Source organism: Mytilus trossulus, chromosome 12 (genome assembly GCF_036588685.1).
Source record: "Mytilus trossulus isolate FHL-02 chromosome 12, PNRI_Mtr1.1.1.hap1, whole genome shotgun sequence".
Classification (NCBI taxonomy): domain Eukaryota; kingdom Metazoa; phylum Mollusca; class Bivalvia; order Mytilida; family Mytilidae; genus Mytilus; species Mytilus trossulus.
Window position 1 is genome coordinate 58136933 of NC_086384.1, and position 19617 is coordinate 58156549.

Sequence of the window (19617 nt, forward strand, 5' to 3'; positions counted from 1 at the left end):
GGCCTTCAACAATAACATAAAACTAGTCCGTATAGTGAGCTATATAATAGATCCCGAAATGACAAATGCAAAACAATTTAAACGAGAAAACTAACGGCCTGATTTATGCCTGAAATAGTAAAAGGAAACACAAAATATGATGAACAGCAACAAACGACATACACATACAAGCGTGGCGGGATTAAACATATTTGCTGGCGTCAAACCATTTTCAAAACCTGGGACAGTTGTGTAAAAGCACAATATATATAGAAAAAAATCAGTTGAAATGGGCGACACAAAATACATATATGAAAATACTCGCAGTTAACCTAAGCTAGTTAAATGTCAATAACAACTGATCTAAAATCATGTTGCTTACACTTAATTTCTCTTTGAATTGACAACTATTAGTATGTTATATGTCTTTTCTGTCGCCTATCCAACTTACCTTCAGATGTTTGAGTTTGTGCGTTAGCTTCTTCTTTTTCTGAAATACAAAAAATGTTGATAAAAAAAGCCTCGATTATATATAGTTGGTTAAATTAAAGTGCTTAAGGTGGTATAGGAGTCTAAAACAAAAAAGATAGAATTTGTTTGTACTTTACAAAAAAGTAGTATCATTTGATATATATAAAAAAAGAAGATGTGGTATGATTGCCAATGAGACAACTATCCACAAAAGATCAAAATGACACAAACATTAACAATTATAGGCCACCGTACGGCCTTCAACAATGAGCAAAGCCCATACCGCATATAGTCAGCTATAAAAGGCCCCAATAAGACAATGTAAAACAATTCAAGCGAGAAAACTAACGGCCTTATTTATGTAAAAATAATGAACGAAAAACAAATATGTAACACATAAACAAACGACATGAATTACAGGCACATACATAAATAATGTGGCGGGGTTAAACATGTTAGCGGTACCCCCCCTTAAACCTGGGACAGTGGTATAACAGTACAAAATAAGAACGAACTATAAAAATCAGTTGAAAAAGGCTTAACTCATCAGATAGACAAACAATAAAAGTGGACGTGGCCGGGTACTTATACATCCCGACACAATGAACATATCTGAGAGTACTCGCAGTTATCTGACAGCTAGTTCAAAGCCATTAACAACTAATAAAAAAATCATGCCTCTAAGACTAAGCAATCAATCCGTACATATCTAACATACAATGGATTTAGTGTAAAGACGTCATAAACAGCCAGAGAAAAACATGACATTGTGCAATGCCAAGTAACAGGTATCGACATATTGTAGATCCATGAAAATGTATATGTATATAACATACTAGAAATATTTAGTTAGCTTTTAATCTACTGATAACAAAGTCAATATTTATACCAATAAAAACAATATTCAATGATCTCATCACAGTGTTGAATAGGTAACCTTTAAGAATAAGTTTATTTAAAGGAGCAACAAGTTTACATGGATCATTTCTAAATTTCCGGGCACGGTTAACAACATTTCCGTAAAAATGAGGATGTGCTATCCCGTTAGAAATAAGTTTTCTACAGGTACAACCAAACTTCAAAACCAAATCATTATATCTATGGAAAAATTTAGTAAAGGTTTTAAGTAATTTATGGTAACGATATCCCTGGTTTAATAATTTACCAGTATTACATAGGTTGCGTTCGTTAAAATCAAAAACGTCACAACAGACACGGGCATAGCGAACAAGTTGTGAAATATCAACACCGTAAGATGGTGCCAAAGGAACATCACCATCTAAAAATGGAAAATTAACAATAGGGAACGAAAAATCGTCTCTTTTGTCGTAAATTTTAGTGTTTAGTTTCCCGTTTAAAACCGAAATATCTAAATCCAGGAAAGGACAGTTATTACCGAATACATTTGATTTATTTAAAGTACGTTCCTTGGGGTAAATTTCAGCAGAATATTGAGAAAATTCTTGATTATTTAACGAAAAAATATCATCAAGATAACGGTAAGTGTTGTTGAATTTATCAATTAAATGCAATTTCGACGGGTCTTTACTGAGTTTAGTCATAAACTGTGATTCGTTACAGTACAAAAACAAATCTGCTATTAACGGGGCAGAATTAGTGCCCATGGGGATACCTACAACCTGTCGATGAACTTTGTTGCCGAAACATACGTAAATATTATCAAGGAGATAATTAACAGCCTCAATCATCTCATCACACCTCCAGTAAGTATATCTAGCATAGTTACCTTTCTCATTAGAGAAGAAGGCTTTAAATGAGTTGCAGCAAATATATCTTCATTCAGCTTTACCAAACGACCTTTTAATTAAACAGGAAAACTTTTGTTTAATAAGATAGTGTGGAAGTGTAGTGTAAAGAGTAGAAAAATCAAAACTATTAACAGAATCAAAAAGAACCCGCAATTTATCAAAAACATCCAAAGAATTGTTTACACTCCAAAAATGGTTTATACCACTATGTTCATATCTTTTATTACAATAATTTATGATAAGCTCTTTAATAGTATTTAATGAACTAGTTAAGAGCACTGACAAATTAGTTGTAGAACACTTACTAGAGGCCGAGATGAAACGATATTTAAATGTTTTTTTGTGTAGTTTAGGTAGTCAATACATAGTTGGGACCTTCAAATGTTCAGAAGAAGCCTTAAGCTTTGATGTGGCTGTGATATGCTTGTTTACTATATGCCTCTCTGTGAAGCGGATGGACTTAAATGTAGATGAATTTAAAATTTCATTCTTAAGAACGTCCGTGTAGTATTTACGTCATACCACAACCACATTGTTGGCTGCTTTGTCGGCCGGTACAAACACAAACCGCTTTGAAAGTATTTGAAGTTTATTTCTTATTCTGGAAATAGGTGTATTATGTACTCTATTATTTACTTCTAAATTATTTTCAAAATGTGATATTCTATTATCTACCACATTCATACATTTATTTAAATAAGAATCAAGAGATTTTTTATCAGATTTTTCCCGTTTACACCATTTTTTTACAAAATGAGGAAAGAGCATCTTTGGTGACTTGACGACACTCTTTCCAATCTATTTTAGATGTTATAGATAATGCATATTTTAAGGTTTTTCTTGTCGTAGAACACACCGAGGGGTGTCAGGATTGATCAAATGAAAGACCGACCGGAGGGAGGTCTTTCTTTGAACAATCCTGACACCCCGAGGTGTGTTCTACGACAAGAAAAACCTTAAAATATGCATTATCTGACTTATATACCGTAAGAAAAAATTAATTTTATAAAGATTTGTAAAATTAGTATCCTTTTTTACCGACAACACTAAAGTGGGATATTCCTTTCTAATGCGTTCAGGTTTTAATACGCCCTGCGGCTCATTTAAAATGTGAAATAAAACTCACTAAATGATTTAGATATAAACCTTTTAAAAATTGTTATCCATACACAATAAAAATATTACTGTAACTGCATGAAGTAAGACACAAATGTATTGTTACCATCCGATAACGGTGTGTGACAAATACAAGACACATTGTAAGTTATTTATTGTACCACTTAGCTTATGAAAAAGGGGGAGGGGTATGTTTTTTTTTCTATTTGTTATGTTATTTCTATCGCGGAAAAGTTGTTATTTATTTAACCATTTTACTTGAATCGAATGAAAAATTCAGAAAGATTGTCTTTCGAATAGCAATACATTTTATTAAAAGATAATCAGGATAAAATTATATACCCTCCGCACCCGACCCTTTCGTGAGTTACGTTAATATTATTCAATAGAATATAAGATTATTTTATTAGTTGATCATTTAATAGAGTAAAAGGTAAACATAAATTTTAAAAAGATAAAAACTGACACGAAGACGAATATAAATACATGTAGGTCACAGTATGATTTCCAATTCAGTGTGTATCGTTCTGAACATGCATGAAATATTTGCCACTAGACGTTAAGCAAGCAACCAAAAATCAATCAACCTATTCAGTTTGGCTCAATAAGATTTTCAAAATCTTACCCACGAATATGTTAAATCTGGATTTGTTTTATGAAAGTCTACATTAAAATTCATCTGACATCTATGATAATGTTTCTTTATTATATAGCGATAAATCAACAAAACTTCACGTTATTTGTTTCTAAAATTAAATTGCGGGACTACAATGACGGTTTCTTTTACATCTATCATCGGTTGAACTTTAGAAAAATAAATTTCCAAATCGGCAACAAAAAACTATAAGACGAATAAAATTTTGAAGTAAATCATAGATTGCATGTTTATCAAGGAAAATAATGACCTTACACAGGTCATTATTTTATGCCTTGGAGCATATACCATTGAAACATGGTATCGTCCGGGTTGATTCTGAAAAAGAATGACCTGACGTTCTGAAAGAAAATAACTCCATATAGGTATATAAGGAGGACGATATTTTGGTCCTTTTTTCAAAAAGTGTTTTATCTCTCTGTCCTGGACGATATTGAGGTCCCCTGTAATAAAATGGCCATAGGGAACATATCTAAACTTCGACGATTCACAGTTTCAAGTTAAGGGACTATTACTATCTATATTCACGTCGGATGTAACTGACGTATAATTAAAAATTAAACTTCTGCTGGGTTTTTTGTATGTGTATGAAATTATAGGTGGTTCTATATTATCAAAATAGGGAGGTATAAAGTTTTGAACGGTAGAGTCATTAAATATACTAGATAAGTTGATAAAATCAATACCTCAGCTAATGTATTTAATTTTCAATAAATGACTTTTATGATCTTCAGGTTTGTCGATACGTGGAAACAGCCTTTGGTTGCAAAAAGCTGTAATTATACGAGAATATTCATACAGTGGGCTGAAGAATGAGATGGTGTCACACTCTTTTAAAATATCGTGTAATTTACTAATGGGTATTTGACCCAGTTTACATAATAACTGATGCCTACCATTATTTTAATTGTATAATTTACTACTACCTGTCGATACATTTATTTTTGGCATTGCACAAGTCATGTCTTCTTTGACTATTAATGACGTTAAAATACTAAATCCCTGTGATGTGTTTTAGTCGATTTTAGTCTCTGATGCATGATTTTTGACTATTAATTGGTTTTGGCTTTTAACTAGCTGTCAGTAACTGCTAGTACTCTCAAATCGTATTTTCTTGTTAATTCGACCTGTTGATACTGTTTATAATGCTTTTTTTGTCATTTTTTATTTATATGGATCTTGGCTGTATACCAGCTTTGATTATTTGTAATATCTTCAATTTTTCACTTATTCTTACAACATTTGTATAAACTTCAAGATTATAAAAAAACGGTTTTTTTCTAAAGTGAACATTGATTGGTTAAATATTTCTCAGTGTGTTTGAATTTGTTTGATAGCCTTTTGGTCATGACTGTTTGTCTCTAATATTTAATTAACTGTGCATTTGTATTCAGATATCGCAGATCAAATTTATTCGTTCTTTGTGTAATCATACGTTTTTTGATTGAGTTAAGTCTGCTAATTGATATTTTATCGTATGTTTTTATATGTTGTGATGTTATGCTATTGTTTCAGAAAAAGGGAGAAGGTTTGGGCCCATTAAAACGTTTAATCCCGCTGCAAATGTTTGCACCTGTCCTAAGTCAGGAATCTGATGTACAGTAGTTGTCGTTTGTTTATGTAATATATACGTGTTTCTCGTTTCTCGTTTTGTTTATATAGATTAGACCGTTGGTTTTCCCGTTTGAATGGTTTTACACTAGTAATTTTGGGGCCCTTTATAGCTTGTTGTTCGGTGTGAGCCAAGGCTCCGTGTTGAAGGCCGTACTTTAACCTATAATGGTTTAATTTTTAAATTAATTTTTGGATGGAGAGTTGTCTCATTGGCACTCACACCACATCTTCCTATATCTATTTAACTCGTTGATTTCGATTGATACGTTTCCCATGAGACCTATTATTTCTTTGTTTTTTATCAATAATATTCATGATATCAATAGAGGACGTAGTAGATATATATGTTCCCTTGTCCAAGTATATTGTCATTTCGACCCAGGGGATAAGCTGTTTGAAGTCGTTTAATCCAAGACTGTTCGATAATTTTACGGGAATCTTCAAATTGTTTATGTGACTGCCCTTGTTGTTTCTGGACCGTTTCGAGCGGTTGAAATCTAATAAATTTAATATTGTGGTTGTGTTTACCTAAATTTCTAAGGTTTTCGGAAGCGGTATAGATGTTCCTGTGTTCGTTTAAAAAGCTCACGTCCTGTTTTTCCTACATATTGTATACCACACTTTGGCTTAGTTCATGTAACCAGATAAATGAGGCTTTGGGTTTTTCATGTTATGTCACAGGAAAAAGCAAGCGAAAAAGCTCTCCCGTTCACTGTTGACCTTATAGTATTATCAGAAGATAATCTAGAACAGGTTTGTCATTTTCTGGCATTGCACGGAAATATTTGTGGATATCCACGTGCATTTTTATTGAATAATCTGGCTGCAGCAGCATTGCCACCTTTAACACAATTATAAAAACTGCTAAATTTAGATGGGGAATTTCGATTGACGGCGGTTGAATTTATATTTGGGATAAGGTTTTTATAGCACGTGAATATCCTTGAGGGACTTGAGTTTAGTATTTTTTTACCATTTCGTAAAATCATGATTATTTAAAGGGTTATGAGAAGATAAAATGAGGCCGAAAGTCATAACATTGAATTAAGAGGTACAGTAACGAAATATATATAAACAATTTATAAAACAGTCGAAGAATTCTTATAAAAACTATATTGAACAGCCTGACAAACAAAGGCGTATATAACAAGACAAACATGAAACAAATATAGGTCCGAGAAAACAGTTATGATGTAGTGAATTATCTATAACAGAAAACAACAAAATTCTTTTAACAAAAATTAGCACGTGCTCGATCCAAAAAATATTTTTAAAGTGTAGTGTATTTATTTGGGGACACAACATCCTAATATATGACCTTTTCAAACTGGACCAGATCACTAATTTATCTAACATAAAATTACTATGAACTGTTTATACCAAGTCAGGAAGATGGCCATTGATACAATATTGTTCGTTTCTATGTGTGTTGCATTTTAACGTTGAGTCGTTTGTGTTTTCTCTTATGTTAGAGATAAGACGTGGCACGGTACTTGTCTATCCAAAATTCACGTATTTGGTTTTGATGTTATATTTTTTATTCTCGTGGTGTTTTGTCTGTTGCTTGGTCCGTTTCTGTGTGTGTTGAGTTACGGTGTTGTGTCGTTGTTCTCTTCTTATATTTAATGCGTTTCCCTCGGTTCTAGTTTGTTACCCCGATTTTGTTTTTTGTCCATGGATTTATGAGTTTTGAACAGCGGTATACTACTGTTGACTTTATTTATTAAATATGAGTTCTTTCCGTTTTGCAATGATCTGGTAGGGAATAAAATCATCATAAATACCAGGATAATAATTGTTGATTCGCTTTTGCAATGATCTGCTAGGGAGCAGGTTTATCGACGAAGCTCCTCTAACCAGTATAGGATTTTTTTTTAAATCTTTCTTTCACAGGGGTTGGGTGTTATCGCAACAAGTTTACTCCGCAGAATGTTAGTATATGCATCCAAGTCGAAACAAAAGAGGGACCAAAGATACCAAAGGGACAGTCAAACTCATAAATCTAAAACAAACTGACAACGCCATGGCTAAAAATGAAAAAAAGACAAACAGAAAAACAATAGTAAACATGACGAAACATAGAAAACTAAAGAATAAACAACACGAACCCCATAACAAAATAGGGAGGTTGAATAAATAGATATTTGTAGAATACAGCCCATCTTCCTGCAGTTAAATTCTTACACCATTGCTTTACGAAAACCGTAGTCGGCCTATTATGAGGCTTAACTTTTGAGCACATGTCACTTGCCATCAAAATCCTAAAGCCCTCCATAACATTCCACACGTTTGATGATTGATTGATTGTTAAAGAACAATGACAAATATTTCATGGATGTTAAGGTCTAGAACAAATTATCAACAAATACAATATGTAGATCCTGTAAGAAAGGCAATCCGAGATAAAGGTCTTTCTTAACACGAGTCATCAGAATCAACATTTCAATTCTTACCATACCTGGCTGCAAACTTGTACATCCCGCACAGCCAAATGAACGCTCCATTTTGACGAGGGTTCTACTGCCGGTCGGGAAAAAACAATGATGACCATATTTATATTCCCCAGTCCTCCTTAGGGTCACAAACTTTGTAAGGTGACTATTAAATATGATTTTAAGTTGTGCTCTTTTTTGATATGCGACTGATCTTGTAGATAAAATATAAAAACCAACCAATCTTCGTCGAATTATCTTTTGCTATTTGGTGACTCGTGGAAAAATGCAGGTTTTTTTTTCAATTTGGATATCAGAAAATAATTAAAATGTTGCATTCATAATTAAAGAGCTTGTATTAAAAGATTTGTTCAAATGTTCTTGCCATATCTCATGTTTTGAGTGGCAATGATTAATAATCATTGTCTCTTGTAACGACGTCAGACCAAGAAACTCGAATGAGTTTGAATTACAATTCAGGTAAGTACATAAATGTAATAGGTAGGACCAAGTGCTTCAAGAAGCTTAACAATATAAAACTGGTTGTCAGAATAAGATTATACTATGCACTTCGATTATGCTGTAGTTGATGATATAATTTGGGAGACAAAAAAGCTGTATTTTTTTTTTTTTTTTAAATTAAATGAACTTTGTGTGCTGTTTGGCTTTACGATATTTAAAGTATTGTTATAAATCCATTCTTTAAAGAGGCATTATCTGTTTTAAACTCCTGTTCACTGATTTCACTCAAATTTTCATATTTGATCAACAAAAATTAAAACGTGTGTCCATTTTACAAAAAGTCTAAAATAAACAATAAACAATGCATGGACTTCATATTATGTATCGGCATTTTGTGCGGTTTTTTTTTGTGTTTATACGTCATCAACCGCAAAGGTTGACTAGGAAATATAAATATGGCCACTACAACTGTTCTTCCGTCCGGCAGTTTAACCATTGGCAAAGTCGAGCGTCTGTGACTGTGCGGGATGTACAAGTACACCGTCGAGTCCGATCAGAACGTTAAATCCGATGCCTTGTTGAAGAAAATGAGAACGGAAATAGGCAATGTGTTAAAGAGACAAAAACATGACCTAAAAGCATGTTAAGAACCCTTGCAACAACTATTTGAGTGGTCCGTCTGTGGCAGGTTGCGAGGCAAAATATCTGCCCACACTCAATTTACCCTAATTATCCAGTGATAGTCCAAATTTATCCTTTGATAACCACCGAAGACTGCTGACGGTCATATGACCAGTTATATGATCAAATACAAAGCGACCACGTGCAATTGGATTTTTCTAGGTTTGTTTCATTCATATTGTGGGTTAAAAAGTATGTTTATCATCGTTTATACCTGTATAAGAATGATTGTTTATGGATCAAATCATTCAATGAAATGGTTCATCCTTATTTCACTTTCAATGCTGACATTATTTTCCTTTTAAAAGCTGATTATATAGGTTACCCAACTACACATAAGGATTTAAACTGAAGGTCATATGAACACTATTCAATGAGGTCGAATTATTCACTTACAAGTGAAAAATATATCAGAAATATTCCTTAGCTTATTTTGACATAGTTGAAACAAACTGTATAAAACGTATTATTATTTAACTATTTCACTTTCATAAATGATTGAAAAAAAAAAAAATTACGTTGCTAATGCCCCCTTTTAGTGAATAGAAGGTAAATAACTATTTGTAGCTACTTTTTTAAAGTTAAAGAAGACAATTGTTAATTTTCAAAAAGGCAAAATTCTAGTAACACAACGTTTTTGGCAGTCAACTGTTAAACCTGTTTGAAAATTATTGCTTGGTTGCAGAAGTTGAAGATATTTAAACGTCCTAAACGACAATTTATCATAAATTAGATGACAATAAGAACATACAATACCTAAAAAAATAAATGACAATAGGAATGTCCATTTGCCATTCTTGAAATAAAAGGTTCTTTTAGCAAATGTTTATACAAATTTGTTTTACAAAATTTATTTTCGCTCGCCTGGTCCAAAGGGCCAAGTGAGCTTTCCTCATCACTCATAATCCGTCGTCCGTCGTTAACTTTTACAAAACTCTTCTCTGAAACTACTGGGTCAAAGGAGTAGGTCCGGTACTGACCGATTTTGGCCTCAAATTTCTGGTTCATCTGACGAAGGATTTTTACCACTTTTTAAACACTAAAGTGTCTGTATTTCTTTTGAATCCATTAGTTAATGTGAAAGATTTTAACTGATTCTGTCATTAAAAATGATCCAATTTAAGCTCAAATATGAAAACTCTACAAAATATGCCGAAATATGTCACTCTTCAGATTTTTTTTGGTTAAAAATGAAAGTGGCTGAGCTGCATCCTTGTTCATCCTCAACCTGTATATATGTTATGTATTATCATAAAATACAACTTACATTTCAATATGAAGGATGAACACGAATGTGGCCAATTTCGTTTTTCACTAAATTTAACTAAAATGCTAGAATTGTGAAGACTTAATGGTGCTATTACCCGATATATGTGCATTATATTGTAAAAAACAGCCCTTATTTAATTGCAGAAGAATTCTACTGTCCAATAAATAACTGAATGTTTACATTTTAACATTTTTGTAAATCTGCTATATTTTGGGCCAAAAAGGGGTCAACATCTTTCGTTAGATGAACCTGAAATTTGAGGCCAAAATCGACCAATACCAGACCTACTCTTTTTTAGACCAATCAGGCAACCCGTATCCTTGATTTGGTCATTTTAAAATTTTGAAGCTTTTGGTTATTATCTCCAATATTATTATAGATAGAGATAAACTGTCATGACTTTAAACAGCAATAATTTACAGCAAAGTAAGACCTTCAAATAAGTCAACATGACCAAAATGGTCAATTAAACCCTGAAGTAGTTATTGCCCTTTATTATGAAATTTAAAAAAAAATCATAAATTTTGTTAATTTTTGTTAATTTTTACAAAATATTTTCCTCTGTAACTACTTGGCCAAGTTCATTGTATAGATAATTGTAAGCAGCAAGAATGTTCAGTTAAGTAAAATCTACGAACCCATCATTGACATCACCATCACCAAAACACGATTTTGTCATGAATCCATCTGTGACCTTTGTTTAATATGCACATAGACCAAGGTAAGCGACACAGACTCTTAAGAGCCTCTAGTTATAATCACTTTAAACCGTGTCTTTTCAACGAATAATTTATGTTCAGAGGTGATATCATAAGGTAACTGAGATAGAAAATATGATATTTTGAAAACAAATTTCTTTGCACGAAACTTACACTCTCTGACCCATTAGAAAAAAAACGAGGAAAAGTTTGTACGAGTTTGATATTTTATTGTTTAAAATAAGGGTATGAATAGTAAACTAAGAGTTTTATCAGGGTTGATAATTCCATAAACGAGGTAAGACAATCCTATTCGTGTTACGTGTGTGGTACAAAATAAGAAACAGTATAATCGACTTTAATAAACAGTTAAACAAATGTTCAAATTCTGTACTTACATGTAAGCACGGGTTTTTGATTGTTGTAAAATATAAAAATTAGAGGTGTCGGGTATATTTCAAAACACATAACTAAGAGACAACTTGGAATAATTCAATTCAGAAAAATGCAGAAAAGGGTTTTTGAAAAATAATCAAACTGATATGAATTTGCTTTAAACAGGTCCGAACCACAATAATTTTGACATTAGCCTACATTCGTGTACCATTATTGACTAGTATAAATGTATATAGGATTATGAATTCTAAGTGAAATATCTTAACTATTTTAACAATGGAGACAATATGTGGTTATGAATATTTATACTTTTTCCGTTACATAAGAGAGATTTCTCAGAAGTTCATTAAACAAAACTGAAACCAACTTAGGAGCCTATTAACAACTGTTTGAGGGGTCCATAGGTGGCCTGTTGCAAATCTACGTAAATACCTCATTTCCCAGTGGCTATCCAAATTAATCGGTCCTTAAGTGTGACTGGGGAATAGAACTATGATCACTGCAGGTCTTCTTCCGATCGATAGTAAAGCCTTTGACAAAATGGGGCGCCCGTTGGCTCTGTGGGGTGTACAAGAACACAGCCACGTCCGACCAGAATGGGTACTTTAAATCCAATACCTCCTGTAGAGAGAATGCCATGCCATCTTTACATTGAGAACATTTTTAACAGCTCTTTGAGGGGTCCGTAGGTGGCCGCTGGTATAAATAAAGTTCTGTTCCTATCCATTATACCCTCATTTTTTGTGGCTCTATAACAGGACCTACTTATGTGATGAATTTTTAATTAGTTCTAATTCTGAACTTGCATGACATATTTGCCATTGGACGTTAAGCAACCAGCAATGGACGCTCAGTAAGCATTAATCAATTAATATATCATTTTTACAGTTTAATGTAGACATAATAACCATCAAATTATCACGTGTTGCTGTTGGTTAGTTTTATCTTAGGTTATCTCGATTTATTAGACTAATACAAAGATATTTACAAACCAATTAATAATTCATTCAGATAAAATAAGGGTTGGGACATGTTAATTTAAAAAAAAATTAACTAGTTCTGCATGAAAAAATAAACACCCACGCGGCAATGTTTCTTATAAGCGTGCTCGAATAAAAAAAATCATATTAGTTCAAACTAGAATGGCTGAAATATAGATATAGAATATAGATCCGTAACATGTGTTTTACGTTTAAAGTTGTTAATTGATGCATAATATAAATATCGTTTCAACAAAAGTTGCTCTGGGTAACTTAGAGGAAAAAGGGAATTTTACAAAACAGAAAAGCAATTGACAATAAAATAATATCCATCTCAATTTTGTTCTCATGTATATTTCAAACAAAGGCAAATTTCAATTAGACATCTTTTTAGTTTTGATCGCACGGAATTATGAGAGGTGTTTCAGTTAATTGTGCCTGTGGAATGCTGTCTCATTGACATATATCCAACATCTCCTTTATTAAGATTTTACAGCAATCGAAACTCTAGTTATATTCAATGAATTGTATAATTGTTAATACAACGAAACAATTTCAATATTATGAACCTCGATTTACGTTCTCACAAAACATTAACGGATTGTGTGCACCTTAATGAGCGGAATCATATGCTACTTGAATGATATTTCCACGAACAAAATATTGTTAGATATATATTTGTATATTCAAAACAATCTGATCAGTGGAGTATTCAATGTAACTTCAAATTTGTTGTGTGCTAAAAATTATCTAGAATATAAATGATTTTTATGAAGGTCCTGGATTCTTTTCACAAAATCTTATAACGGAAATTGATTTAAGATTACTCTAAACTATTTAACAAATGCGAAGTAGCGCGAAAAAAAAGTTGGAAAGCTAATCCAGTACAAACGTCAGCTTTCAAAACCAAGCATTCAGAAAAGTTGTACCAAATTCGGCTAAGCCAGTCTATATCGGAAACCCTTAGTGTTTTGAATATTTCAACATGTTATTAAAGATAAATTGATATTTTAATAATACTTCAAGTTAGCACAAACATAATGTAAAAAGTGTTTTCTTGAAATGAAACTATCGTAATTAACTCCGGATGCGAACTCCAGGTTTGTCCATCACTTTAGTTTAAAAATATGGAACTGTGGTATGAAAGCGAAGGAAATAACTTTCAGCAAATGGATATGAGCAACTACTTATCACCATACAGGGTTCAACAAGTTGTAAAACTAATATGGAACAAAAAACACCGTCTTCGGGGTGATAAAGATAATGAAACCCCTACCCCCCCACCCCCGAAAAAAAAGATATTCGTATTTCTGCCTTAAGGATAAAACTGCTTCTTTTATTGGGCTGAAGTGAATGTTTTTTTTTAACATTTTTATAATTTTTATATTCATTAACATTTCTCCTACCGGATTTTACGAGTTCTGCATATACATCTGTTTTCCCCAGGAAGTTTTTTCCATTTCCTTTCATAAGGATGGTATTGAAAACTCCTTTTAAGGTTCTGTGTAAGCTGTCAGTCGAGTGGAATATCTTATTTTTTACTTCAAAATTAACAACCACATGTCCTTTGTTTCCCATCAAGCATGTTCCTGTGACTTTTTCTGGCAGGTTAATTTTTGGTTCTCCGAACTCTTCTGTAACATTGAAAAAAAACATTATTCATTAAACCATAATCTTTCAGAATAACATTTCTATTAAATTGATTAAGCTTAGATAGAAATCACAATGGGAAACAAATGAAAATAGTTGTCTGATCAATACATTTTAATTGAATATTTATAGTGATGCAAACAAGGGGGTATCGAAAGAACAATCTATGAGACAGTATTTTTTATATTAAATCGTTATCTCAAAGTATACACAGAAAAATTAAAATACGGGTATTAATTTAAACTTGTCATATGCTTGGCAAAACAATTGAACTCAACGTCATATGACTTTCTGCCATGTTTTTGCAAACTCAATGACTTAATCAGAATGTATTTGCAAAAGACATTTATCTATTGTGAACAAGTTAATTGTCTCTAAGTAATATCACACCTTAATACCGTAAATTGGGATTTCTCTGGAAAGGCATGTATTTTATTTTGATGTGTGTAATTTTGGGGCTTCGTCCGATCGATGTCCTCAATTTTGGAATAGTAGTAGTGAACAAGTTCATTCATATCTGCCTTATTTACCCGTTTATTGATAAAATATAAATGACCTTAACCCGAATAATCCAGTGGTTATATAACATTCACTACGATCACCCCATTATCCTCGAGAACAGAAGTGGATAGAGGGCGCTGAATTATTCGAGTTGTAATGACCTATACACAAACTAAACACGACAAAATAACCCTAATGAAAGAATCGGATACGGATGTAATTGCAAATAAGTCCGTATCGCAGGGTTCAAAGCTGAATGAAAATATGAAACAAAATCTAAAAGATTACTTTTTGAATAGATTATTTATATTTTTACAAATTTTAATCATTATCTTAATAGCAGTACATGTTGATCTTTTGACGATTAAGGATCTAAATTTTAATCCTTATGCCTCCGGCAGTACATGTTAATTAACTGAAGATAACTAATTACAAGGAGTTTTGATATGATAAATTACCAATAACGGCGTCTTATCAGCACTAGATTGGCACATTTATGACATGTGTGAATGAAAATTCATATTGTGTTTTCTTAACAATTTCAGAAAATGACAATTAAGTAAAAACCATATAATCTTGTTGTCAAATCATACCAAGTATTTTTTTTTAAAGACTATGGATAGAATTGTAGGAATTATACGGACGATATAATAGCATAACGTATACTTCCCAATAGAGCATTTGCATTAATCAAGTATTTGCTGGCGTATCCGTATCGACGTATCGTATAACACGTATATGAGGAAAGGATAAATTAAGGCTAGCTGGTCCCGATGAAAATATTTCATAATGCCTTAAAATTTTATTGAGATCGGGGTAAAATCATTATTGTAAGCAAATCTACCCAATACGTATACGTCGATCCGTGTCCGTATCCTGATACGCGAATAATGCAAATGCTCTAATAGAAGAGCATTTGCATTAATCAAGTATTTGCTGGCGTATCCGTATCGACGTATCGTATAACACGTATATGACAATAGGATAAATTAAGCCAGGTTGGTCCCGATAAAGATATTTTTAATGCAAAACATACAATAAGAATAGTTAATCGTATATAAAAACTCACATACCGATAATACTAATAGACCCAATTTAAAATTAAATAGACAAATAGGTTCTTCATGCAACAAGAGCTGCCCACACACAAACAACCTTAAGTTAAGCATCACTATGATGTCTGTATATAGTTCCAACAACTCTAAAACGTTTGAGTAACCAAATAACATGCTCTACATAAACACGATACCTTCTCACAACACGGTAAAATGTATTAAACTTCGCCTACGGGCAAACGGACGTCGATTGGTATGAGCTAAAGTAAATGTTGTTATCAGGGGATGTCACGATTGATATATGCAGTTGCCATGTAAAAAAAAACCCAGTGTAACGGAATAGGGAGCTGTCCATTTACGGAAATTCCCGACATCAGGGCAAACGATTGAGCACTGTTGATTTGTCCTAAAAATCCAGACTTTACATGTTGTATACGCAATTCATTGTCAATAACAAAGCGTATGTTTGCAATAAAAACGACGATGACCACTGTAATATAATTGTTGTGTGTCGTTGCTTGGATGATATATTTCGTGCGAGGTGCCATTTACACAACCTACAACCTCGGGAATATATCTCTATCTGTCCCGCATACCCAAACCATTACTCGCTGTTTGGCCAAAATATAGTATGTCATAAATGGGCCTCAAGTTATTGCCAGGTTGCGTGAACAACGCGTGATGTTTGGGAAAATTGATGCTCAAGTCAAAGATCAGAGAAATTATGTCCATTACATTGTATGATTTCAACCACATAAACACCAACAACTGATTTCGGCGATCAATCTGGGAGCTCGAGGGTCTACGCCGGGTAGAAGAACCATATACTGATAAAATGAATTATTAATATCTAAAAATGTTTCTGGGATTTCCTCTGTCGAGTTATAAAATTGGCGACATCGCATAATTAATGATCCAGACACATTTCTCCCCTGGCGGTTTGGAGATGGGGGTTCATCCCAAAATAATAAGTTTCTAGATATTGTCATAGAATGGCGTCGAAAACAATTCATTCAAATCTACATCAAAAAGCGATGAAAAGTTTCAGAGCATTTCAAGGACTTGCAAAACGAAGTCCATACTGCGTCAATTCTAGAAGAAAATGAAGAAGGAACCAAAATATAACAAATACAATTCTACGTTGATCCTAAAACAATCAGGAAAATATAAATATGCATTATAAAGAAGTCTATAAAAAATAAAAATAGCTTTTATTTTCTTAATTTCTCTGATTAAAATATATTTTAACTCACAAAGGTGATTGTTGTAAAAAAAATGGGACGTTTTAGATACGTTTTATGAATCGAGTACACCCCTCATTCTTAAATCAGATATATGAGGCTCTTAATGTTTATTGTGTCTAATTGTTTGAGTTGATCAATTTATATCAAAGAAGTTATAATATCCGACTTCAATCAAAAATATTATTTCAAATGAGATATATACTCCAATTATTTTTTTCCTGAAGAAAAGATCCTTGAGTTATGATAATGTTTGACTAAAGTAACAAACTACATCCTCGTGCGCCCATTTTACACGTATCCGCGTACGTATCACAAATCACTGGCACGAGTGCACCTTACAGATGTAGACAACTTGAAAACATGTCGAATAAAGCTATGAGTATGTATTTTATGTGTTTACTGTACATTATTAACGATTTTTAGATGTATTATACTTGATAATATAAATGTAAATAGTATATACCATAATTGATGCTAAATACTGTTTCCAGTCAAGAAAAGGTGCTTTGGATTTGATACTATCAGTCAGAAGCAATTGTGCAACCTTAACCCTTTTATCGGCAACATGTATTTCATGTTTTATTTTTATTTTCTAAAACACAATATAAAAAAAAAACATCTTTTGTCTTTAGCGTCTCTCATTATCGATAAACTAAAAATGCTCCCTTCTTGATATCTTCAAAAGTAGTTTAATTTTTTCACACTGTTACGATTGAAATTACATAAATTAGATGAAAATAAATATTTCTTGAAGATTTAATTTTGTGATTGAAAGGGATGTAGAGACAGGAAAATTGAACTATCTAAGCAACATGTGCCATGCAGTTACAGCAAATAAAACGGACGATCTCATTATTTGGACACGGCGAAATTGTCATCAACGCCCCCCTATACGTATATCCTGTGTAGTATAAAGAAACAAACATAACTTGTGTAGCAATCAGTGGTGGATCGAGATTTTTTTTTATATAAGTGAGATGGCGATGGGGATAGTTTCGCTTAATTCAACGGGTTTATAAGCAGTTTGATAATGGGACCGGGACCATATTCTGCCAAAATTCAATGATAATTTTAAAATAAATTATAGATTAGTTTCCCTTATTCTCCCTCTTGACCCGCCTAAAGTACAATTACCCGGGCACTTAACACACTTGTATTAGTACATAATGTTCCCGTTAATTTCCGTAGACAAGGTGTGTTCGATTTGATCCTTTCATATATAAAATATTTGTATATGAAAAAGATACACTTATCACACACAGTTCCTAAATACAATGTGTGTATGTTCTTGATCTTATAAAATCAATGACTATTTAGTGTTTTAACTATATATCATCAATATTTGGTTCATATCTTACATCAGTTCAGTTGCAATTGAGGTCGGGACTAAAATATTATTTTATACAAATCTGCCCGATACGTATACGACGATCCGTGCACGTATATATATACGTGAATAATGCAAATGCTCTAATGATTAATATTACGAAATTATCATACAGGTAAGCGATTTCGGTGTTTCAATTTTTAGTCTTTGCTTTATTTTCGAATGTTTAATTTTGGCACTTTCATTTGAGGCACCAATTAAACCAAAATAAAACTACAACCAAAGTAACCCAATTTTCGGTAACGCTTACTTACCTGCAGTACTTGCAATTACTGCATATGTTTGTGTACGGAAATAGCAAGTCAATTTACAAAACTTGAAAAGTTTTTGGATGAAGTTGCTGACTTCACTCTGGAATAGGCCGTCATTTAGAACTACTTTGTTTTTAACATCAATAAAAAGGATGATACTGCCTTTCTCGGCTCCTTTGAAAAAGATGTTTTCACTGTTGACATGGTTGAAATCTTCTTTTAGCGAATTTATACGATGGACTACGTCTTCACTATCGTCTACTTCATGAATTATTATTTTCATTTGTGTGTAGCCCTCCTTTAGATCTTTAATAAAAAGTGCAAATTTTTAGAGATGAATTTATTTATTTGCAATTCTTTTCTTCTAAATGAAGAAAACAATATGTTATAGCGTATACTGACGACTGATTATTTTTTCAAACTTTGCCATATAAGGGGAAATAACTCATGTAGTAATATTTATTAATGAATGTGTTAAAAATTATACATATTTTGCTTTGAAGATAGTAAACAAGTCTTGTGACCTCAATTGTGTTCTTTTTTTCAGAAGTTATAAAAGTCATCTTTTCATGTTTATCTTTAAGTTATATCAAATAGTTTTCTTTTTAAGACCCATAGCTTGGTTTGTGATGTATAACCTTTATAAATTGTATAACCTTTACAGAGTCTTATTTTTTTGCTCAATCTATAGCTTAAAAGTCCACAAACTGTTACTGTTGCAAAAAAAGCGTGATATGAATTACATTTTGTCAAATTGTCTTATTCTATCAATTAAGACACCTTATCTTCCTTATTTTGATTTAATTTGATATAAAGATTATAAACAGGACAAAGTTTCCAACATCCCCATCATGTGCAAAAGAAATGAATGGATTTGAAAAGAATAGTATAATGTAATTGGACCTTGTATTTGTTGATATTATCCTGCAGCATGCCATTGAAACAACTCACTAAGTTATGAGTAAGCAAATACAGCTATTTAACAGCATACCCGAGGCATGTAACT

At 32.5% G+C, this 19617-nt stretch overlaps 1 protein-coding gene across 1 annotated transcript in view; it reads right to left on the minus strand.

The window, feature by feature from the left end:
* Positions 1–355: 355 nt before the first annotated feature.
* LOC134692930 (uncharacterized) overlaps positions 356–19617 on the minus strand; it is a 51539-nt gene continuing 32277 nt past the window's right edge. The window contains exons 5-7 of the mRNA XM_063553570.1: positions 18615–18917; positions 13930–14157; positions 356–469 (exon numbers count right to left, since the gene is read on the minus strand). Coding sequence (XP_063409640.1) covers positions 390–469; positions 13930–14157; positions 18615–18917 — 611 coding nt within the window. The 3' untranslated portion in view covers positions 356–389. The remainder of the gene's footprint in view (positions 470–13929; positions 14158–18614; positions 18918–19617) is intronic.